Here is a 21,698-nt window from a genome sequence, read left to right as displayed (position 1 = left end):
AACAGCCAGCATCTCTCCCTGTGCCAGACGTTTGGCCAGGCTCTTTCTGACTCTTCTATTCCAACGCTCACGAAAGCTCTTTCTGGCCTATGATTAGTAATTCTCATTTTTCTAAGGTACAGCAGGTGAACATCTAAGTTTGATTTCACACCCCAGTCTTCTCTCTCTAGGCCCAGAGTGCCCAGCTCTGAGCCCCAGTGCTCTCTGCACCCCAGGAACCTACTGCATCTGCCATGTGTACATTGGGGTGAGTTGTTTTGGGAACCAATCTGGGCTCTTTTTCCTGTGGACAATCACATTGAGCTCAGTTTGTTGAAAAATACCAGGTTCCCACTGATCTGGCAGCTTTCTTTGGGGCAGAATTTGCTGAAACTCCTAGAAAATAAGGGAAAAGAAGAAAGCAGACACTTTATCTAACCCAGATCTCGAAGAGAGAAGACAGGCAGCATTGTGCCCGAGGGAAGGCATCAGGCCAGGGACGATGGTGATCAGGAGACCCCCTGGCCAGGCTGCCCACACAGAGCCCAAGATGCCCCTGGAGTCTTCAAGGTAAATGGATCAGTGCCATCCCTGCCAGGGGCTGCTGGCAGCCGGGCAAAGGGACTGTCCCTGATTGCCCTCAGCCTGAGGAAGGAGCTGAGATTCGCCAGGCAAGTCAGGGGCAGTCAGAGGCGGACGTTTCCAGCCCCTCATTTTACAGAACAGGAAACAGGCCCAGAGACGGGAAGGACCAGCCCACGGACTCACAGCGAGGTCAGTCTGAGTGTGCAGCAGGAGCCAACACCCCAGGCCCTAGACCCAAAGGGAAGGCACCCTAACTCTGCTCCAGGCCCAGGGCAGCACTGGGGAGAGTGCACAGGCTTGGTGCTACATGGCGGCTGCCCACCTATGCGGGAAGTACACACTGCGTCCCCATTTCACAGGAAGGGAAACCGAGTGCTGAGTCATCAGGCAACTTGCTGCAAGCCCACCTAAGCAGGCCTATTTGAGGGCTTTCCTACTCTCTGTACACACACAGATTCGGGGTAGAAGGAGCCCCAGTTCAGAACTGGCAATGCGTCAGATCTTCAGGCCCCCGCTCCTCCAGCACCCGCCAGGCGACTCTCTCATTCTCTGAAATCACCCCGCCGTAGATGGTGACCAGTTTCTAATTTGTCCTTTTTTACTGCTCGATAGTGCTGCAGAGTGTGGCTGTTCCACAGCTGGTTGGAATGTGTGGCCATAGAAGGGTGTTTCAGTTGTTTCCAGTTCGGGGCTATTGGAGCTAAAGCTTCTATGAACAGTTCTGCACAGCTGTTTGTGCAAATATGTCTTTCCTTCCTCTCCCCCCCTGCTCTTCCCACACTCTCCCCCCCACACACGTCCTTCTTCCTCTTCTTTCTCTTCTCCTTCTCTTTTTCCTCCTACTCCTCTTCCTCCTCCTTTTTCCAATGTCTCTTAAATTTGTGTCATTGCTGGGGTGCAGAAACATGAGGGAAACTGTTTTCCAGCCTAACCGTCTATCATGAATGCTTTCAAATCTCCTCTCTCAGTTCGTTTTGTTCCCGCTCCTCCCCAGTCCCACCCGTTGCCCTCTAGAGTGTGTCCTTGAATGTGTACATAGGCATATATTTGGGAAAAGGGGAACGTGGCCCTGTGCTTCTGACTAATTCACATCAGTGGTGCTGGCCGGAGGCCTCGCTCCCATTTTCTGTCTTTCCCTGAACGCTGGGTTGTAGGTTCTCTTCCTGCTGCTCTGTGATCATCTGCGTGATGCCTCTTGCCCCACGGGACTCCACATATGCACCGCCCACACATTCCTTTCCCATTCCACGAGGCTGCCGGTTCCTGGTCACTACAAGGGAAGCCGGGATGAATACCTTCCCAGGTATCTCTCGATGTTCCTTGGGGAAATGTCTCAGGGCCGTATACACAGGAGTGGGGGTGCTGGGCCAGAGGCCGTATGCTAGTTTTATTTATTTTATTAATCAGTGCCAGAGTGCTCTGAGCGGGGCCCTTCGTCTTTAGTGGTCATCTCCAGGAAGCAGGGGGAGTGGCTGGATGTGGCTCTAAGAAGGCAATGAGGACCAGGCCTGGGCATCCAACAGTTGACAGGCAAGACCACCTAGGGCAGACACCCACGGTCCCCATCCGGTGGGAGAACCCGAAATGTAGCAGAATGTCATGTGTCTAGAATGTTTTTTCTTCCTAGAACAAGCACCTGGATCAGTAGGAGACGTGTGTGTGTGTGTGTGTGTGTGTGTGTGTGTGTGTGTGTGTGTGTGTAAGTATGCGCTCCCTGTGTGGTCCTGAAAGAAATCCTTATCTTCTGTAGCCTCAGAGCAGAAATTTCTGAAAGCCAAGCCCAACACCAAATCCTGGGGTGGCTGAATCATAATGCAAATTGCATTCACAGTCTTGCAAGAAAGGAGGAATTGGGAGAATGGGACCCTCAACATGGAGGTGGGGACATATGGGTGTAATCCAATGAATTTGACCACCCTAAGTCTATATGCCTCCATTGCAAATTGAAACAACCCTCCCTCTCCGTCTGAGAAAAAAACCCTCCCGTGTCTATAGAACCTATCAAGAAATGTCGCTGGTAGCTGCACAGAGGGGCGGCCAGTTCTCCCACGGTCCACCTCCGCCACCGCTCATGGCTTCCGGATTTGTGGCCAAATGTGATCCATCACCTGCAGAGTTTTGCTAATTTATATCAACAGGCACTTGGGTCGCATGTGCTTAACCGATTCATAAGGATGTTGGGTCAGACTGAAAGGAATGTGGTATTGGGTCAGGCCTTATTTATTGGCGTGAGCTCCCTCACTAGAGATTCTGACTCAGTGTCAGCTCAAGCAGTTGAGAGTGTTTCTCAGCGTTTTTTTTGTTGTGGGTTGTTTTGTTGTGTGTTTTAGGGGTTTTCTGGGGTACATTTACTAAAACCTGGACCCAAAGGTGGCCGATATGGAAGGAAGTAGAAATGACAACACCTCCTTGATGTTCCAAATGGACTTGGGGAGATATGATGGCTGCACCAGCCCCCCGAGTTATACCCCAAGGAGAGTCCAGAGGACACTCCCTTCCCCAAGCCTTGAGGGAAGACGTGGTGAGGGAGCTGGAGCAGCCTTGGAAGCCTGTGACGTGATGTCCCCTGAGGGCTGGTGCTGACAGTGGGACATATCCCCATCAGATGGGAGTTCGTTGGGGGCAATCGAGTCCCAGAGTGGTTCTGCCACTCTGCCAGAGACCAGGTGGATGTGGGGACAGCAGGGTCAAAATCCAAACCTGGTGGACTGATTAGGGACTGTTATTGAGCCCCCCCCGACACACTCCTTCCCCCTAAATCAACATTCTTTTGTGTAAGCACTAATGCCCGAGATTCCCATACAGAGAAAATTCTGTTAAACAAATTCCCACCTGCCATAAATGGCATCCACATCCCATAATACGTATGGCGGCTCTTCCCTCATTGAGTCGTGTGTGGTACCAAAGTTTGCTGGGACATAAACGCTGAGCAGAGCCTTGAAGGATGAGTAAGAGTTTGTAGCCAAGAACCATCTGAGGGCTCTGTGGGGGCTTAGGGTGCAGCCTGGCCCTGTGGGGACTGCCAGGTGGCCCAGCCCGCCTGAGCAATGACAAGGGAGGTGTGTGTAGTGGGGAGACGAGGCTGGGAGGTCGTCAGGGAGGGTATTGGGTACAAGGTTAAGGAAATTGGTCCCTCACGTCTAGAAAACCCCACTTTCTCCCAGAGTCCTTGATAATTGCTCTTTCCTCTGGACCAGGGCTGCCCACACGTAGAGATAAGTCACTCGAATATAGAACCACAAGTCCTCACAGCTGCAATGAGGAGGCCTCCTCTTCATCCCATGGGTGGGGAATGGGGCCCCACATGGGGTGCTGACCTGCCCCAAACCCTCAGGAGGTGCTGGGCCATTGGACTGATTCTTGAAGCCCCAGTTCCCCTGAGGGCCAGCCAGGCTCCACCCCTGTGTCCGGTGAGGTATAGCCGCTGCCCTGCAGTTAGGCACCCAGCCTCAGCTGGCAACGCAGCCATCCGAGTAGCCAGCAGCTCTTCCCAGGACAGCCACCCTCCCAGGGCTGACACTGTCCCTGGTGAGTCCAGCTCACAGGACCTGTGTGTCGGCGGTGGAGGGGATAAGAAGTGGTCAGGTTTCCATTGATTTTAAGGTGGAGATGACAGGATTTACCAAAAGAGAAGTCAGAAAAGATGGAGGAGGAGCGTCATGCGTATTTGAGCCCTGTTAGACCTCAGGTACCGCACTCAGAGTTTTCAGATATGTTACTATAGGGGCTGAATGGTGGCTGGCAAAAAAGATATGTCCACATCCTAATCTCTGAAACCTGTGAATGTGACATTATTCTGGAAAAGGGTCTGTACAGGTGCAATTAAGTTAGTAAATCTTGAGATGAGATCATCCTGGATTATCTGGGTGGTCTGTAAATTCAATGACAAGTGTCCTTATATAAGAGACAGCCGGGGGACAGACGCATGGAGAGAAGAGGCCCGGTGAAGGCAAGCAGAGGCTGGAGTGCTGCAGCGTGAGCCACAGGACACCTGGGGCCACCAGCGGCTAAAAGAGGCCCGAAGGATCCTTCCCCTCAGTCCTGGAGGAAAGTACGGCCCAGCCAACACCTTGATTTCTGATTTCTGACCTCCAGGACGACAAGAGAACAGACTTCTGTTGTCTTAAGCCACCCAGTTTAAAGCAACGCTGGAAAACTAACCCAGTCGCTTCATTGCACCCCCAGGGGGACATAAACCCATTTGACGATGAGAAATCAAGGCTCAGCGCCTGTAAACAGCTCCTCGGAGATGAACCAGCAGGCGCTGCGAGCACATGCAGACCCACCTGCATCCATAGCACACGCTTGTTTCTTCGACCCCATTTCTCAAAGCCACCTCCAAGGAAGCCTGCCTCAGACTCACCAGGAGGTGTTTGTGTAAAAGCAATTCTGCAGCCCTTCCCAAACACACTGACTCGGACCCTCTGGGCCACCGTCCTGGGAATCTGTACGTCTTAAAATCTTCCAGGTGAAGCTCATGCACAATGACTTTGGAGAATGCCTAGTCAACACCACCAGGCTGCGTGAGAGCTGGTCAGCCGCCCGCTGTGAGCTCCAGAATGATGACAGGGGGTCCTGTCTCTGGCCTCACCTTGCCCCCGGCTGGCTCCCCCGCTGTGGCTCAGACACTGGGGTGTCTCCTGGCACAGGCCGGCTTAGAACCTCCTTCTCTGACGTTGTTCCCACGCATGGGTGCTTTGGAAAGCCTCGGTGTCAAGGACCAGCATTACCCAATGACCCTTTCCACACAGGGCTGCTCGCTGCTTCTCAGCCTAGAACTCCGCGTCCCTCCAGCCCGCTGCCAACTGAAACCCGGCACAGTCTCCACGCCCCCGCTCTCCCACCAAACAAGCCCAGGACGTCAGGCCACACTCCTTCTCTGAACACCTGTGAGCCCTGGAGCTGAGTGCCCCGGATCAAAGAGGCATCCCCCTGAGCAAGGGCACCTGCCTTCTGAGGTCCAAACCCCAGCCCCGACCCTCCCGTCAGAACTTACCTCAGCCAAGTCTCCACCTGTGTAAAGTGGGGAGGATGTCAGCACCTGCCTCAGCGAGTGCCTCTGAGGTAAGGACTTAAAGCATGGGGAAGAATTAAAATGACAGTGAGGTACCACTACCCGCCGATTAGAATGGCCCAAATCCGGAACACTGATAACCCCAAATGCTGGCGAGGACACGGAGAGACGGGAGCTTGCGTTCATTGCTGGTGGGGATGCGAAGTGGTGCAGCCACTGTGGAAGATGGTTTGATGGCTTCTTACAAAATTAACTATACTCTTGCGTACTATCTAGCAATCACGCCCCTTGGTATTCACCCAAAGGAGTTGACAACTTTTGTCCACACAAACACCCGCACACAGATGTCTATAGCAGCTGTACTCATGATTGCCAAAACCTTGGAAGCTACCAAGATGTCCCTCGTAGGATAAATAAACTGGGGTCCATCCAGACAATGAAATATTATTCAGCACTGAAAAGAAATGAGCCCTCAAGACCTGAAAAGCATGGAGGAACCTTAAAGGCATATGACTAAGTCAAAGAAGCCAATCTGAAAATGCTATGCACTATGTGATTTCAACTAGGAGAAGGCAGAACTACGGAGACAGTAAAAATATCCATAATAGTTGCCAGGGAAGGGAGGCGAGGGAGGGATGAAGAGATGGGGTACAGAGGGCTTTCGGGGCAGTGCAATTCCTCTGTATGATACCATGATGGCAGATACATGTCATTACACATTTGTCCAAACCCACAGAATGGACAACACTGTCTGGAGTGGACGTCACTCTGCGCTTCGGGTCACCACCGGTACGTAATGTAGTTTCGTCCTTGGTAACAAATGTATGGTTCTCTTCAAACTCTTCAAATGTTTGGTTCTGATGAATGAAGATACTGAAGGTGCATGTGTGGGGCGGAGGGTATACAGGAAATCTGCGCACATTCCTCTCAATTATATTTCAAACCTCAATTATATTTGAAATTGTGCTTCAAAAATTATAAAGTCTTAAAATAATGGGGAGGGATTGGGCGAGCAGCCAGTATACAGAAGGAGCCGTGTGACCAACTTCCAGGTGGAAGTGAGGCAGCGAGGCACACACTTTTTTGATTTAACATAAGAATCCCACGAGGTAGGTAGCATTGTCTTTTTACAAGAAGGTAAGGGAGCTTTATTTTTATAACTAACATCTACTGAGTGACTACTGCACGCGAGGCACAGGGTCCGCTCCCAGGGGGCATAGAGATAAGCAGGGCATGGTGTGGCCGGAGGAGAGCGTCCCTGTTTCCACCCATGGCCGTGGCCTCACATGCAGCCGGGAAGCCAGTGGCTGGAGCCCAGGTCCGGGGAGACAGGAGTGAAAGCTGGACACACAGGCAGCGTCCCAGCTGGGTCTCCCATAGCAGACAAAAGGGCTAGGTCCCCAGCTCCCCACCTTCCGGATCGAGACAGCAGGAATGAGGTGGGACGGCCACAGCCCTGCAAACCCAAACAGTGGCAATAACCGCAGGGCTGAGTCTCGCTGACACAATGTGGCGCCAAAAAATCCAGATGCAAAAGAGCATGAACTGGAGCTCCCATTACGTGGAGCTCAGAGGGGATCCACGCAGACAGAGTCGTAATGGTCCCGGGTGTACTCAGAACTCACACGTAAAATGTACCAGGCTGTACACTTGAGAGGTGTGGGTTTTCCTGTAAGTGATACTTTAATAAGTAGTTTTTAAGAGAAGAATGAGCATAACCATCTGGATGTCTGACGGATCGTCCGTGGGGCCGGCAGGACCAGTCCCCAGGTTTTAAAACCCAGAGACGCCTCAGATGCTTGGAGTCAAGCGCCCCCAGAGACCCGGGATGGAAAGGGGGGTCTCTGTGTGGAAGAGCTCAGGAAGCACTGACATTCGCGTTCAAGGGGTCTTTGGTGAGCTGAACCCACCTCCCCTTAGGAGAGAAGCCCCACCAGCTGCCAGGAGCGCTGGGCAGTGAGTCAGACCAGAGGCACTGCTGCCTGCCTCCCATGTTTCCATTTCTCTTTCCTCATCTGCCCAGTGTGTTTCATCAAAGAGGCCAATAGAAACACCCTCAGGACTGAGAGGATGTGGGTTTTACTGGAGGAGGCAGGAATGGAGAACTGGAGACACCCAACCCACAACCGTGCTGGGAGAGGAGACTCGGAGAGAGAGCGAGGGTTGGGATCAAGGTGACCCGGGTGGGGGACACAGGAGGCATCTCTGTGATGATGAGCAAAGAAGAGTATTAATAACAACCATTTATTCGGCATCTATCATAGTCTAAGTGCTCATTTAGTCTCCATCACAACCCTAGGAGGTAAATATTATCATTACCCCCATTTTATAGATAGGAAAACCGAGGCTCAGAGAGGTGAGGTAGCTTTTCCAAGCTCTCCTAGCTGGTATATAACAAAGTGAAGGCTTAATGCAAGCCAGCCTGACCCCAAAGCCCTTGCTGTTCTCCTCCACCTTCCTGAGTGAGAAGTGGGGAGCCCTATGGATCCCCACCTGCACCCAGGGCTGGCGCTACAGGGGTGCTCCTGACCAAATCAGCTGTGACTCAAAACAGAGTAACAAGCAGGGGAGCTGGCCAGGAGCTGCCCCGTCTCCCAGAGCACACCTCGCTGTCTGGGCTGGGGCATGAGGGGCGGTTACCTTGACCCCTTTGCCCCTAGGCAGACATGGAACCCAGGGTCACCCCTCAATGGTTCCTCCATATTTCCTTGGGCCCCAGGAAGAGAAGCAGAGCTCCACCTGGGCCGCTGAGCCAGCCTGGCAAGGAGGCAAAGGCCTGAGTACACCCACCCCCACCCTCCTCTGCCTTTCGAAGCAGCCAGGGTCGTTCTGCAGGAATGAACTCTATGCCTGGACAGCAGTGTGTGTGCCTCTGCGAAGCCCCAGGAACTGGCATCACACTGCTTGTGCTGTGTGGGCCCATGCGTCTTCCTGAGACAAACAAATGACAAACAGATAGGCTGTGAGTGGATCTGAGGCTTCCGGGCGCCTGGTCTTGAAAGCCTCTGGAATCTTCTGCGCATCTGGCTCTGGTTGAGGGGCCTTACTGTTTGGCATGGGAACGTTCTCGCCTGGCCTCCTTTCTTAAACCCCCTCCACCAGGCCCCCTTTGGAATTCATTTATAGCTGCTCTGGGAGGTCCGTTAGAGAAAGCGCCTGGAAGCTTTGCTCAGGCTGAGGCGGACATACAAACAGCTGGAAAAGGGATGGGGGGGGGGGGTGGGAGAGATGGAGGTGGGAGGCACGGCCTCTGGCCTCCCGGAAGAATGAGGCCCCAGCCCAAACAGTGCCCCCACTGCAGGCTCTCCTGTCCTTTGTCACCCACACTGTAAGTGCCTACTGTGGGTCAAGTCGGGATGCAGGACACAGAAGTGACCCAGTCCAGACCCTGCCCTTGAGGTGCCCCCAAGGGCAGAGGTCAAGTAAGAATAGTCATCACAGACGAGGGGTTTTATCGAGCACTTACTCAGGATTACTAAATTAACAATCACAACTGCATCTTTCATTTACTCCCTTGCTTTCTCCCTCAGCCAATGGTCCCAAGGTTACATAGACATCAATCATACAAGGTCAGGGTTGCAGATCCTTGCGGGGCGGGGGACCGTGGGGGAGAGGAGTGGGAAGTAGGGCTAAGCGGGAGGGAGAAAGTAAATGCCAAGTTCCGAGGGGGCCCTGTGAGGCCTCGACAGTGAGTCATGAACCCTCTGCAGCCCAGGTAGACATAAGTTACCGTTGCCAATGGAAATGAGTAATGCTGTGCGATGCCCCTGGCCTGGCACCTGGGAAACTGCAGGCTGTCACCCCCACCCCCACTGGGACCCTGCTACTGTCAACTAGCCTCTCAGGGACAGAGCTCAGCCTCCACCCTTCATCTACCCCCTTGTTCTCTCTGAAGACATACCCTGGGTCCCACGTTCTTCGAGGAACTTCGAGGGGCACCGTTTGGCCTGAAGACATGTGGAAGGAAACCCCAATGCAGAGAAGCACCAAGGCTCAGAGATGAAACGTGCTGGGGTGTGAGAGGAGCAGCAAGGGGGCTATCATGGCCGAGAGTAGTGGCTGAGAGGAAGGATGGAAAGAGAAGTGTCCAGGGAGGCAGCTGGCCTGGGAGGCCGCGCCAGGGCTGGGGATTCCACACAGTGGTGGGCAGGCTTTGGGAGGCTGGCCTCAGGAGCGTGCCATGAACTCAGTTCAATTTTCCAGGGCTCGCTCTGGTGGCTCTGAGAAGCGTGGACAGTGGGAGGCAGGAGGCCAGGATGGGGCGTCACTCAGGAGGCTGTCACTGAAGTCCACGTGGGGATGAGGGGGCTGGATGAGGGAGAGCAGGACCCAGGGGAGACCCCTCACCTGTGAGGCAAGTGTCCAGGCTACACCTGTGAAGACCACCACACCCCAGGGATAACGCGGGCCCAGATATGGGGAGACACCTCCAGCTACACAGGCCCTGACTGAGAAGCAGGGAAAGGCAATCCCGCAAACTGGTAAGCGAGGCATCCATGTGTAGAGGAGATGATGGTGTGAAGCTGAGCCCAGCGCTGAGTTCATTTGTGAATTCCTATGATTTCTAGATCAGTGCAGGAAAAGCCATCCCCCTTTGCTTGCAGCCAGGGGTAGAGGAGTGAAAGATGACAAATGTAAACCAGAAGTGGGAGCAGCCTGAAGAAACGGGAGGGAGTTTCTTTTCCCCACTGGGAGCACCTTCAAAGCCCCCCACCCGCCCACCACCGTAACTGTATCTCCCCCTCCACCCAGCACCCTCCCAGAAATTCCTGCTCTCCACCTTTGTGAAACAGCCCTGCAGGATGACCCCGCTCCTGCTGTGAGAATTTGCCGCCCTGGTGTGAAATCATAGCCCTGTAACTTTCCCTTTAAGACTGTCAGAGCCCGGGAGGCGGCCAAGCCTGGGCTGGAGGTGGGGACAGAGGGAAGAAAGAAAAAAAGAGAGAGGCAGGAAAAGTTTTTTTTCAGAGGAAAATGCAGGGTTTGTCCTTATCCCTGACGTCAGATCTTGCTTTAATAAAACCCCCCAAGGGCTGTGGGACGAGGAGTATCTGGTGCTCCTGATGGGCTGGGCCAGTCTCAGCCCAGCTCCCCCGAGAGGTAGTGGGTCCTCTGGGCAGCTCGGTCGATGTCTTTGCCACTGACTTCCAGGCATGAGGTGGTTCCTGCCCTGGGTGCTGGCAGCAGTGACAGCAGCAGCCGCGGGCAGTGCCCTGGCCACGGTGAGTCCTGCCTGGAGGGGCTCGGAAAGGGGCCCAGCTTCCTTCTCCCCCTGGTTCTGCTGCATGATGGGCAGGATGAGAGGGGCTGGAAAGGTGGGGGACAGGGCAAGGGTGCAAGGGTGAAGCCGAGGGTGAAGGGTAGGGCTGCATGGGATCAGCAGATTCAGGCAGGGCGAGGGGGCAGGGGCAACAAGTGAAGAAACACAAACGGGTCCTCCCGTGCCTCCTTTCCCACCTGAAACACAGCAGAAAGGAGGGTGGCACTGGGGGCCTGGAGTCAGACCCCGCTTTGCCAAGACTGGCTGTGTGACCTTGGGCTAGTCACTCACCCTCTCTGAGCAGGATAAGGTGAGGAAGTTGTTAAAAGACTTCTAGAGTCATTGAGTTTGAAAACTGAGTCTCTAAGTGTTGGCAACACTACAGGAAGAGGAGATGGAAAACGCCAAGAAAAGTTGGAAAGGAAAATGCCAGCTTTCAACAAAAGTGCCTCTCTCGAGTAAAAATAGTGCTTGGGATGATTTCTGACCCCCAGTGCTGCCACCTTGGGCTTGCACAGCCCTCTACAGTTTATGGAGTGTGCGTATTAGGGTCCTGTGGAGGAAGCCCGCTGTTTCAGGGAAGCCCTGAGGGTTCTCTGTCTCCCACCTCCATCTCAGGTCATACTGAGGGGAAGGGAAGAAGGTCTGTACCTCCAAGAGGCCAGGGGAGCAAGATACGTGGCAACACAGAGCCAGCCCACCGGAGCTGGGCGTGGAGGCAGGCACGGGGCGGGCAGTAGGGGGCCGCTGGGAAGAGCTACTGAATTCAACAGTCCGGGCCAGGGCCTGCTGCCAGTCGGAAAGCCAAGAAGCAGAGGGAGGAGGCAAGAGGGGTTTCTTACCCACTTACACTGACAGATTCCTCTGGGAACCATGTGCCCCATTCATGGATGAGGAAACTGAGTCTCGGTAAGCAAGTGGCTTCCCCATGGGTTCAAAGCACCAGTTCTGATTCACCTGATCTGAGGCTGAGAGCGTGCAGCTGACTAGGCCAGGTGCCTCGTAAGAGCTGGGCGATGGGTCTTCCCCCAGTTGCCGTAGAGTGCATGATGAGGCAGGGAGAGTAGTTGTCTGATTCATTGTTAAACTCTCCGTACCTTGTATGGTACCTGCCTGTCCTACAAAAAAGGGTATTAACTCCACTTTACCAACGAAAGAGATAGAAACAGAGCAAGTAAGAGACTTGCCGAGGGTCTCATAATTAATCAATGGCTAGGGCTCCAACTTAGATCTTTTCTTGCCAAATCCCACTCTTTCTTCCCGAGCTTTCCAAGTGTGGGGAGAACTGAGCACTTCCTAGTACAGACTGGAACAACTCAGCGCTGATTTCAGCGCTGTTGTGGCTGGGAGAACAGGGAGTGGATGGAGAAGAGGTGAGGGCCGTGGGGTAGCGAGGTCTGAGTAAGAAGGAGGCAGAGAGAAGTCTGCAGGTGGGTCCAAGGTACCCCCACAGAGCTGCCAGTACTGGGAAAGAGCGGGGTACAGGGCTGTGGACTCAGCCCAGGGGACACGCAGTGCAGGAGCCAAGAGTCCAGACGGTCCCGGACAGCAGGATGAAGGTACCTCCTCTCTGTGCAGCCCCTGCCTGGGGACCTTCTCTGAGAACCAGCCCCCACTTGTTCCCCAATTCAGAAGCTACACACACACACACACACACACACACACACACACACACACACAGTATAGTACTGGAGCTCTGTGACATCCTTACTGCCCCCCGGGAGGGCTGTGAGACAAATGACAAGCAGCATTCTGCTTTATAGCCAGATTCCAGGCGTGGCAATCCTCCCCAAACTAACAAATAAAGGGAATGCAAGTCTATTCAGGATCCCAGGGGAACTTTCATGGAAAAAAAGATTCTAGATATTCATATGGAAGAAAAAGTTTGTGAGAATTGCCAAGAAAGCTTTGAGGAAGTGGGGTTACGAGGGAGGACTTGCCCTATCGGATAGTAAGATGTTATCTAAAGTTTCTGTAATCGAAGGAGGAAGAGATAAATCAAGGAGCGAGAGAGGGTACTGAGCTCAGAAACTGAGCCAAGTGTATTCGGGACCGTAATAGACGATAAAGGTGCACTGCACATATGACTTGTTTTTCCATCGCTTTGTTCTGTTCTTCCTGCTACAAGTATTCAGTATCCACCAGGCGTTAAAAAGGGGCTGCATTGATTGAGCTCCTGCCAACTCCTGTTTACGTCTATACGTAAGACGTTCCTCAGTTCATCCAGCAGACAATCATTAAGCAGCTCCTAAAATTCTCATAGCAATACATTAAGCAGATGTCAATATGCTCCTTTGTAGATGTGAAACTTGAAGCTCAGAGAGGTTAAGTAATCTGCCCAAGGTCACACAGCTAGTTTTCAGTGGTGCCGACATCTGAACCTAGATCCAACTCTTAGCAATGCAGCCTGCTCCTCCTTGGTCTACATACTCATGCACAGATGTGAAGCACATGGTCCCTGTCCCTAGAGCTTACCGGCAAGTGAGGCCTGCGACAGCCACCCACATGTCAGAATAAGAGGCGACAGGGAAATGCCATGCAGGAGAGACAGGTTGGGTGCAGGCTCTGCCACTGGCTGTGTCCCTTAACCATTTAGCAAGTCCCTTAACTGGATGTCACTGTCTTAGCTTGTTAGTGGGGCCAACAACCTCAGCCCTCTCTCCGCCCCTCCCCGCCCCAAGCTTCCTGCTGCTGGGGAGTAAACTTAGGACTTCTTGAGAAAAGCCTGTCGGAAGCGTGGGGTTGGGTGGACAAATGCTGGCTAACAAATTCCTGGGTGAACATCAGGCCTGTGGTCGTCTGCCTACAGAGGAGACCCATATCTCTTCTTCCATATAAATGTATGTGGGTGTGAACAGGTGTGCACATATACAGGGCATGCGTGTCTCGTGGCTGCTCTGAGCGTAGAAATCCCCATGGTGCGTGTGAGTGCGTGAGGATACGTGTGCTGGGTGTGGCATGCAAACTTGTTCTCCGCTCCTAGGACCACCTATAAAATATTAATAGTATGGACCCTTTTAAAAGGCAGATCCCTCTTGTAAAAGAGTGAGAACACCAACGACACACCTTCCTTACACCTCCTGTCCATAGTTGGGATGAGTGAGCATTTCTAACCCCACCCACGCCCCACCCTCAACAGCTCCCAGCGCAGGCCCCTCAGCCCGCCACTTGTGTGGGGTGCTGGTGACAGCCTGGCACGGGCAGGCACGTTCCACCTGGCATGGCCCTTGGCTGGGCTCACCCTCTGGAAAGGGCACGGGCGCAGTGTTCCTTGAGAGATCGGACCCTGACTTTGGCCTTATCAGCAGGATGGAGGGAAGACCCCTCCCCCAGGTTTCAGAAAAGGCTCTTGCCTGTCACCCCCTCCACCTCCCACCCCTGCCTGCCTCACCAGCAAAGCAGCCAAATGCCAGGAGGCTGCTTTGGCTTTCGCTTTGTACAAACAGGAACCCTGGAATTCCTCCCAGGAACCTCCACCGTGTCTCTGGGCAGCAGGGAGGGGTTGCTACACACACTGTGGGTTCCGTGTGGTGCAGGGTGGGGTCGGGCAGGATGCCAACCACAGCCCAGGGAGCAAAGCAAGCAAGCAAGCAAAGAAGGAAGGATCTCGATAGAACCATGTAATAAAAAAAAAAAAAAAAAAAAAAAAAAAGAACCATGTAATACTGAGAATGTCTAGGACCGGGGTCTGGGCACAGTGTTCATTCAGAGAATGCGAGGAGCTCCCGTACCCCAGGAATGTGGGTGCCGACGAAGGCAATCGTGGGCCAAGCGGTTGCTGTGCCTGAGTGCTCTGTCCTGAGCACTCGGCAGATATCAACTCACTGGAAAACCACATGCCGACGAGGCAGGCAGTGTCACTGTAGTGTAGACCAGCACTGTCCAATCAGGAGCCACTCACCACCTGATCCTGGGGGCTGAGGATCTGGCATGCGTGTGGCCAGTGGCAGGAGAGCTGACAGCCTTAAATACACACCGGACGTCTAAGACTTAGTGTGACTACCAGAATGTAAAATTCTCATTATAATTTGTCCATTGGCTCCGTATTGAAATGATCGTATTTTTCATATTGGGTTAAACAAAATATGTTATTAAAACAAAATTCATCTGTTTCTTATGACGTTTCAGTGAGGCTACTAGAAAATGTAAAACTCCACGTAGGGCTGACATTATGTTTTGCTAGACAGTACTGATCTGGAAAGACACAAGTGTCCACAGAGGGATTATACAGTAGGCGGGGAGGGAAAACCATTGAGAGTTCTGATCCCAGCTCCTCCACGTACCATCTGTGCACACTTTCTGAGCCATTGTCTTCCTCTATAAAAGGCATCATACTAATACTTCTTGAGATTGTTGGGGCGGTTAAATAATAAAATGGAGACAAGGCATACGAAGCCCCTGCACACCTGAGGGGATACGGGAAATGACTCCCATTGTCCCAATAACAGGAGAGGGGCATTCGCAGCCTGAGTGGAAGCACTGGCAGGAGACAAGTGCCAGGTCCCAGCAAGCAGGGGTTTATACCAGGCTCAGTACCAGGTGGCTAGGAGGAGGGGCAGACTAGTTGGCAGGCTACGCTGGGCTCAGTACTGGGGGTGTCTTCTGAAGAGTTAAGGTTTCCACATCCTGGATTTTGTGTAGGAGAAAGAAATACTGATGATGGTGGGGATGATGGTGGTGGAGATGATGATTCGTGTAGGTGAGACTTGTGTCTAACAACCCTGGGTCAGGGTCCCTTGACGCTGACCATGGATTTCGTAGCCCATCCACTTATTTGTTCCACGGACGTTAACAGCCCTGCTACGTGCCCAGTCCCTTCCTACTTCAGGAGATGCCGTGATAAACGGTTGGCTCTGTCCTTACCATCGAGGATGGCCCATGTATTAGAGACAGATTTTTATACTAGCAGAGAGAAATGTGTTGAGAAATCAGAGAGGAAAGCTCAGAGGGCTGTGAGAAAAAAATACCAGTTCTGAGACCCTGAGCCTGAATTCCTGGGGAGACCCCCAAGACACCTGCACATTAAGTGGTTTCTTAAAGATTCTTACACACACTTGACTTTAAAAGCCATTGAATTAGATGGACTCTAGTCTCTCCTCCTGTTTTGACTTATGTTAATCTGGCACTTCTCCTCCTCCTCCTTTCTTTCCCATGACAGGAGGAGGTGGAGGGGGAAGGGAGATAAAGAATTAGAAGAGAAGGAACTAGGCCTCTCAAAACATGAATAATGGACATTCCAGGGGATGTGATGAAGTCTGTGCCCGCCCACCCCAAGGCCCCCCATCTGTAGGCAAGTCCAGGCTTGGGGAGACTATGGATCTGACGGGCTTTGGTAGGGGTAGCCTTGGAGGGGGCAGTGAGAGAAAATGAAAGCCCAGGACCAAAGGACGGTAAGGGAGGGGTCCACCCCGCCTCTCTCCTTCACTGAGTCTGGGAGTGGAGGAAAGGGACACGTGCTAGGATCCTGCCCGTGGGGGAAGGAGGAAGGGGTGTCTAAGGGTAGAGGAATTTCTGAGCGAGCAGGGACTCACATGCCTGCCTTTGGGCAGAACAGTAGACTTGCCTGGATAGCGAGAAGACCAGGGGAAATTGCTCGTTGCTGTGACTTTACGCAAGCCACTTGCCCTCTCAGTGCTCACTTTCTAATCTTGAAAACAAGGAGGTTGGACTTAACCTCTAAGTTTATGTCCAGCTGGAGCCACCTGGGGTCCACCCACTCATTCACTGGGTGGGCCCCTGATGTCACCAGCAGCGGGGCTTATGTGACAGAATTCTTGTAGGGGAACTCATGCTACTGCCCCTCTAAAAAGAGTGTTGCTGACCAAAAGGGTTGTCCGGTGCTCTGAGATGTCCCTCTAGACATGCTTCCTGCCTTTAAGGTGTCCAAAAGTGTTCTCCTGTTGGCCCACGTCTCCTCTTTCAACCCTGAGAGTGAACCCCTGGGCTCAGAAGTCTGCAAAACACACCACCAGCTCAAACTCAAGGAGTCTCACAGCTCAGTGGTCCTTAGGATCCTTGGGTGGGGCTGCAAAGTCCAATGCCAGGTTCCCCCAGGCTCCTGAGTCAGGCTGGGCAGGGATCCAGGACTCCAGAATTTTAACACCTCCCACCGCAGGTGATCCTTGAGGTCTTGCAAGTTCAGGAAGCACCTTTGTAGAAACAGGTACCATTGAAAGGCTTTAGTCCTGCATGCCTCCCCATCTCAGTGAATAATGCCTCCATCTGCTCCCATGAGAAACCTGGGGCCGTTATCCACCCTTATCGCCCCACCCGGGGCCTCCAGCCCCTGCTTCTGACCTTCAGCTGATCCCAAGCTGTGACCCCCTTGACCCCATCCTGCGACTCCAGGGCTTCCTCTGGCCAGGAGGCCAGCTCCATACACCGAGCTTGGAGGAAAGAGGATGAATCAACTGTGCAATCAGAATGATCAGGACTAAACCATGGAGTTGGAATTTAGGAAGGGGATCTTCTTGAGCAGGTTACTTAACCTTTCCGAGCCTCAGTTTCCTCATCTGTGAAATGGGGGCATCTGCCTCTGAATGTAGACATGCCAAAGAATGAGTAAGGTGGGCACAGAGCCCGGAGCAGGTGGGCCCTCCGTGAGCATTGCTTTCCTCCTGGGAGTCTGGCTCAAGCCTGTTTTTCAGCTCCATTTTTTCGGGCTACGCCTGTTCTCCTTTCCTACTTTAAGGGCTGCTCTCTCCCAGACACTCAAGTGCCCACGCTGTTCCTTCTGCCTGAAACGCCTTTCGCCCCTTCTCTGTTCATGAAATTGATTATCATCGTAACTGCTCCCCCTGCAGGCAGCTTCCTTGGGCCGTCCCCACGTCGAGCAGCCAGCATCCCACGTGGGCTCTCATGGGTACTTGTTCTCGCCCAGGTGGAAGGGGATACGTCTCTCAGCTGAGCTCTCTGCTGGCCTTGCCCCGTGTCTGAGCTGCCCTTCCTCACGCCTTCCTCCTGCAAGGACAAAGCCCAGGCCTCGGCGCGTGCAGCGCCCCCATCCTTGCTGATGCTTCCTCCCTCCTGTACCTGCCGCGTTCCCTACTCAGTCTGGCTGTCACTGTGGGTGTACATTATAGGGTCCCAGTGCATACTTGTGGGCTGAGTCAATGAATTAACAAACAAAATGAGAACCCAACAGGTGTGGGCCTGTGTGCCGGGTAGGATGTATGTGGGAGGGAGAGGGGGAGGGAGGGCGCGACCACTGACCCTTCTGAAGTGGAGGTTTCATGCTGGGGAGTGGGGAGCAGGGAAGACAAGCCGCCCTGGAGCCCGTTACTAAGCAGACTTAGCAGCAAACAACAGCGTCTGGGCTTCGTTCCTGAGCACACAACAAGGAGACAAGACCCAGTTCTAGTCCGGGCTCTGACTTCATCTCTGAGCCGTGATTTCTTCATCTGAAAATGGGGACGAGAAACCCACTCTGCCCATGCCCCAGGCAGGATGGTGGGGTGGCAAAGGGAAGGGGTAGCACACAGCCTGGGCCCAAGAGCCAGCTCCAACACTCCCTAACTCTAATATGGGCTTAAAAGCCCATCTCACAGCGAGAGCCCTGTGACGATGGAGCAAAGTTAGGTGCTGAGTGCTTGTGAGAAGGAGCTTGGCGGAGGCACAAATGAGAGAGGAACGAATGTCAAGGTGATTTGGGATGAGGAGGTACAAGGTCAAGGCCCTTGTGAGAGTTCCTGGGGGTGGGTGCTGCACGGAATGTGGGCTGCAGCCGTCGGTCCTTCCAGCCACTGCCCTTCGGATTTAAATCTGTCCCTCCACACCCCCCACACACAAATACACACGCGCGCGCGCACACACACACACACACACCAGTCTGCCTCCTTAGCCGCTCTCTGGCCCTGTACTCCATGTAGCCACAACCTGATAAACAGGGAAACCTCCGCTTTTAAACGATCAAAAATGTCAGCTCCTCTTGGGCCCTCACTGTGTGCCAGGAACACATACATCTCCTTCAGTCTCACAAGACAGCTCTGTATGGCAGGAACTTTTATCATCCTCACTTTACAGAAGAGGAAACTGAGGCACAGGGTGTTACTGTTCCCCATGCCACCCCAGCTTCAAAAAACTCAGCAAGTTTGCCATGCAGAGCTGGTGTGACTCACTCCAGGGGTATCCTGTATGCCAGCCCCTCGCCCATATTTTGTCCCCCGGTTCCGCATCCTGCCTGAGTCAGGACCCAGTCCAGTGAGGCAGATGAGGGATGGCGAGGCTCCGGCCATGGGGGGACCAGGGGTCTTCTGTGAGGCCCAGTTCAGGGAGCTGGCGGTCTGAGCTGGAAGGCACCAGTGGGATCGTTTCACCCCAACCAGCCCTGGCAGGGGACAAGTGGCTCCTCCAAGCCCCAAGCCTCAGCGTGGGGGCTAGAGCCCAGGGCTTCTTACCTCCAGGGACAGGTGTTGCTGCTGGAAGAGGCTCCATCTGCCCTGTCAGGCAGCTGCTCACTCCTCTCTTGTACCTGGAGCAGGCCTGAGCTCAATGGATGGCAATTTCTTTCACCTTTGTCTGTATTGACTGTTGCCCCAGGCCTGGGGCCTCTCTGATCAGCCCATGGCCACCCTCACACTCAGGCCTGGGGCATGGAAAGCTCTCGGTTCCTTTGGTTCATTGAATGAACTGGAAATTGGGCAAGAGCAGTGTCCCTTAGAGGTCACTCGTGGAGCATGGGACCCAGAGTCAGAAGAGCTGAGTGTCTCATTGTCTTACGGTATCTCTGAACCTCTACGGGCCTCAGTTTCCTTATCTGCCAAACTGAGACCATCAATGCTAACCTCACAGGGTTGTTTTGATCAGAGGCTGGCACAAGGGATTGGCTGACTCAGGAAAGACCCCTATTTTCCCTGGGGCGGAGGCACGCGTCCCTGGCATGGCCTCTGGCCATAGCCTCTACCTGCTTTCTCCATGTCTTTGAACCCTAAGCCCCAGAAACATTGACCATGTTCATTCCTTGCCATGCCACATTGCTGCTAGCTGGACACCCTTGCTCATGCTGTTCCTCAGTTTGGCCGCTCTCGCTCTCTTGGCCCTTCTGGTCAATTCTCACTCCACTTTTAAGATGCAGCACAAATGCCCCCTCCTCCAGGAAGCCCTCCATGTTCTTATGCCGCCAAACCCTTCCCTTCTCACCTTGCTGTCATAGACCTCACCTAGGCTCTGCTGAGGCAACCACAGTGTGACCTTTGGGTGCGACGCCTTAAAAGACTGACACTCAATTCAAATCTCAACTCTGCCATTTCCTAGTGGCCGTGGGCAAATTATTTGACCTCTCTGTGGCTCAGGTGACTCATCTGTACGTTGGGGGAGATGGTGACTTATTGAGAATGTAAACTAATCAAAGAGGCAGGAAAGGCAAAGCAATGTGTAGACCTTGATTCAAAGAAACCATTTGATTCAAAAAAAATATTTGAGACAGTCGGTGAAATTTGAATATGGACCAGGTGATAACTAGAGAAAATTACAAAAGTATGACTACTTTTATTGGTGTGATAATTGTGTGGGGGCTAAGTCAGTTTGTTTGCTTTTGATTCTCTCAGACTTTAGAGGGCACTCTGAAGAATTTCAGGAAAAAGCACATGATGTCAGGGATTGGCTTAGAAATACTCAGGAATGAAAAAGTATGCATGTAGGTGGGGGCAATGGATTAAGCAAGATCAGCAAAGTGCTGATGGTCATTCCTGGTTTTATTATTCTCCCAACTTTTGTGACAATTTGAACATGTCTCGAACAAAGAATGAACAGGTTTTAAATTTGCTTATGTATAAAGCGCTGATAGAAATGTCTGCCATTTGACATGCATTCTGCAAAGGTTAGCTGTAATTCTTATTAATACTTATTAATTCTTACTATCGCTCTCCAACAGAGGTTAGCAAACCTTCCTGATCACAGATCAGATGGTAAATATTTTAAGCTTTGTGGGCTATAAGGTCTCTGTGGAATATTCTTCTTTGTTTTGTGTTTTTTATTATTACTATTATTTTTCTACCACCCTCTAAAAGTGTGAAATCCATCCCTTGCCCTTAAAAAAAAATGCGGTGGGCTAGATGTGGTCCACGGGCTGCGGTCGCCTTTTTATTCTTCTGTCTCCTTAGAAGGCTGGACGTTCCCTGAGGCTTTGTAATTAGAGCTTAGTAGAGTCTTTGTATATGTTTGATGAATGAGCGAATGAACGAATGAATGAATGAATGAACCCAATGAATGAGCACGAGGGCTCATTATTTGAAAAGAAGCCTGGCTCCCTGCCCTTCTACTCTCTCCATATAAAGTTGGTGTCCCTTCCCAGAAGCTTACAAGACTGCGTGTTTATAAACCAATTAGCAGAAAATCTAAAAGAATCTTCCACGACCCATGACATGCAGTCTGGCCAAAACACTGAGTCAACTGCAGGCACTTTTAATTCCCTGAAGATCCATCCCAGCCAGCAATGGAAAGCTCCGGACAGCACCCAGTCCTCCAAACACTCAGGCCAGGTGACTTCAGGGGGGTGGAGCTAAGAGCTTTCCAGGACAGTGACCCCACCTGAAGGCAGCCACGGGGGCCCTGGGCACAGATCCCTAGGGGTTCACTCCTGGAAAGTGCTCAGGAAACAGCTGTTTACCCACTCACGGCATGGATGCCCGGTCAGCTACACCAGAAATGTGGTAACAAAGCCACGGGGAGGGCAGATGGGCCCCATCCACGCCCTGGGCTCAGGCCGGGGGCTTCTCCCGAAACTGTTTCCAGACCAGGCAGCCCTTCCCTAAAGCCCCCAGGCCCAGCTGGGCCCTGCCGGGGCCATTTCTGTCTCAACCCTGCCCCCTTGTGGAGAGTCGGAGTGCAGCCTCCCTAACTCCCACAAGCCAAGCTCTGGAC

At 52.8% G+C, this 21,698-nt stretch overlaps 1 protein-coding gene across 2 annotated transcripts in view; it reads left to right on the top strand.

Annotated features, from left to right (window-relative positions):
- Positions 1-10,544: 10,544 nt before the first annotated feature.
- Positions 10,545-21,698, top strand: part of CCN4 (cellular communication network factor 4) — a gene marked incomplete at its 5' end in the record, with an annotated part of 31,803 nt that continues 20,649 nt past the window's right edge. The window contains 2 exons of one of the 2 annotated variants that reach the window (XM_081070904.1): positions 10,553-10,625; positions 10,730-10,800. In XM_081070904.1, the coding sequence (XP_080927030.1) occupies positions 10,553-10,625; positions 10,730-10,800 (144 nt within the window). Of the gene's footprint in view, positions 10,801-21,698 lie in introns of both variants that reach the window. The other variant, XM_081070903.1, reaches the window with a different exon arrangement.

Source organism: Rhinolophus hipposideros, assembly GCF_964194185.1.
Source record: "Rhinolophus hipposideros genome assembly, chromosome: 13".
In the NCBI taxonomy this organism is placed as follows: domain Eukaryota; kingdom Metazoa; phylum Chordata; class Mammalia; order Chiroptera; family Rhinolophidae; genus Rhinolophus; species Rhinolophus hipposideros.
Note: the sequence above shows the minus strand (reverse complement) of the source record. Positions and strands in the feature narration are given on the sequence as shown.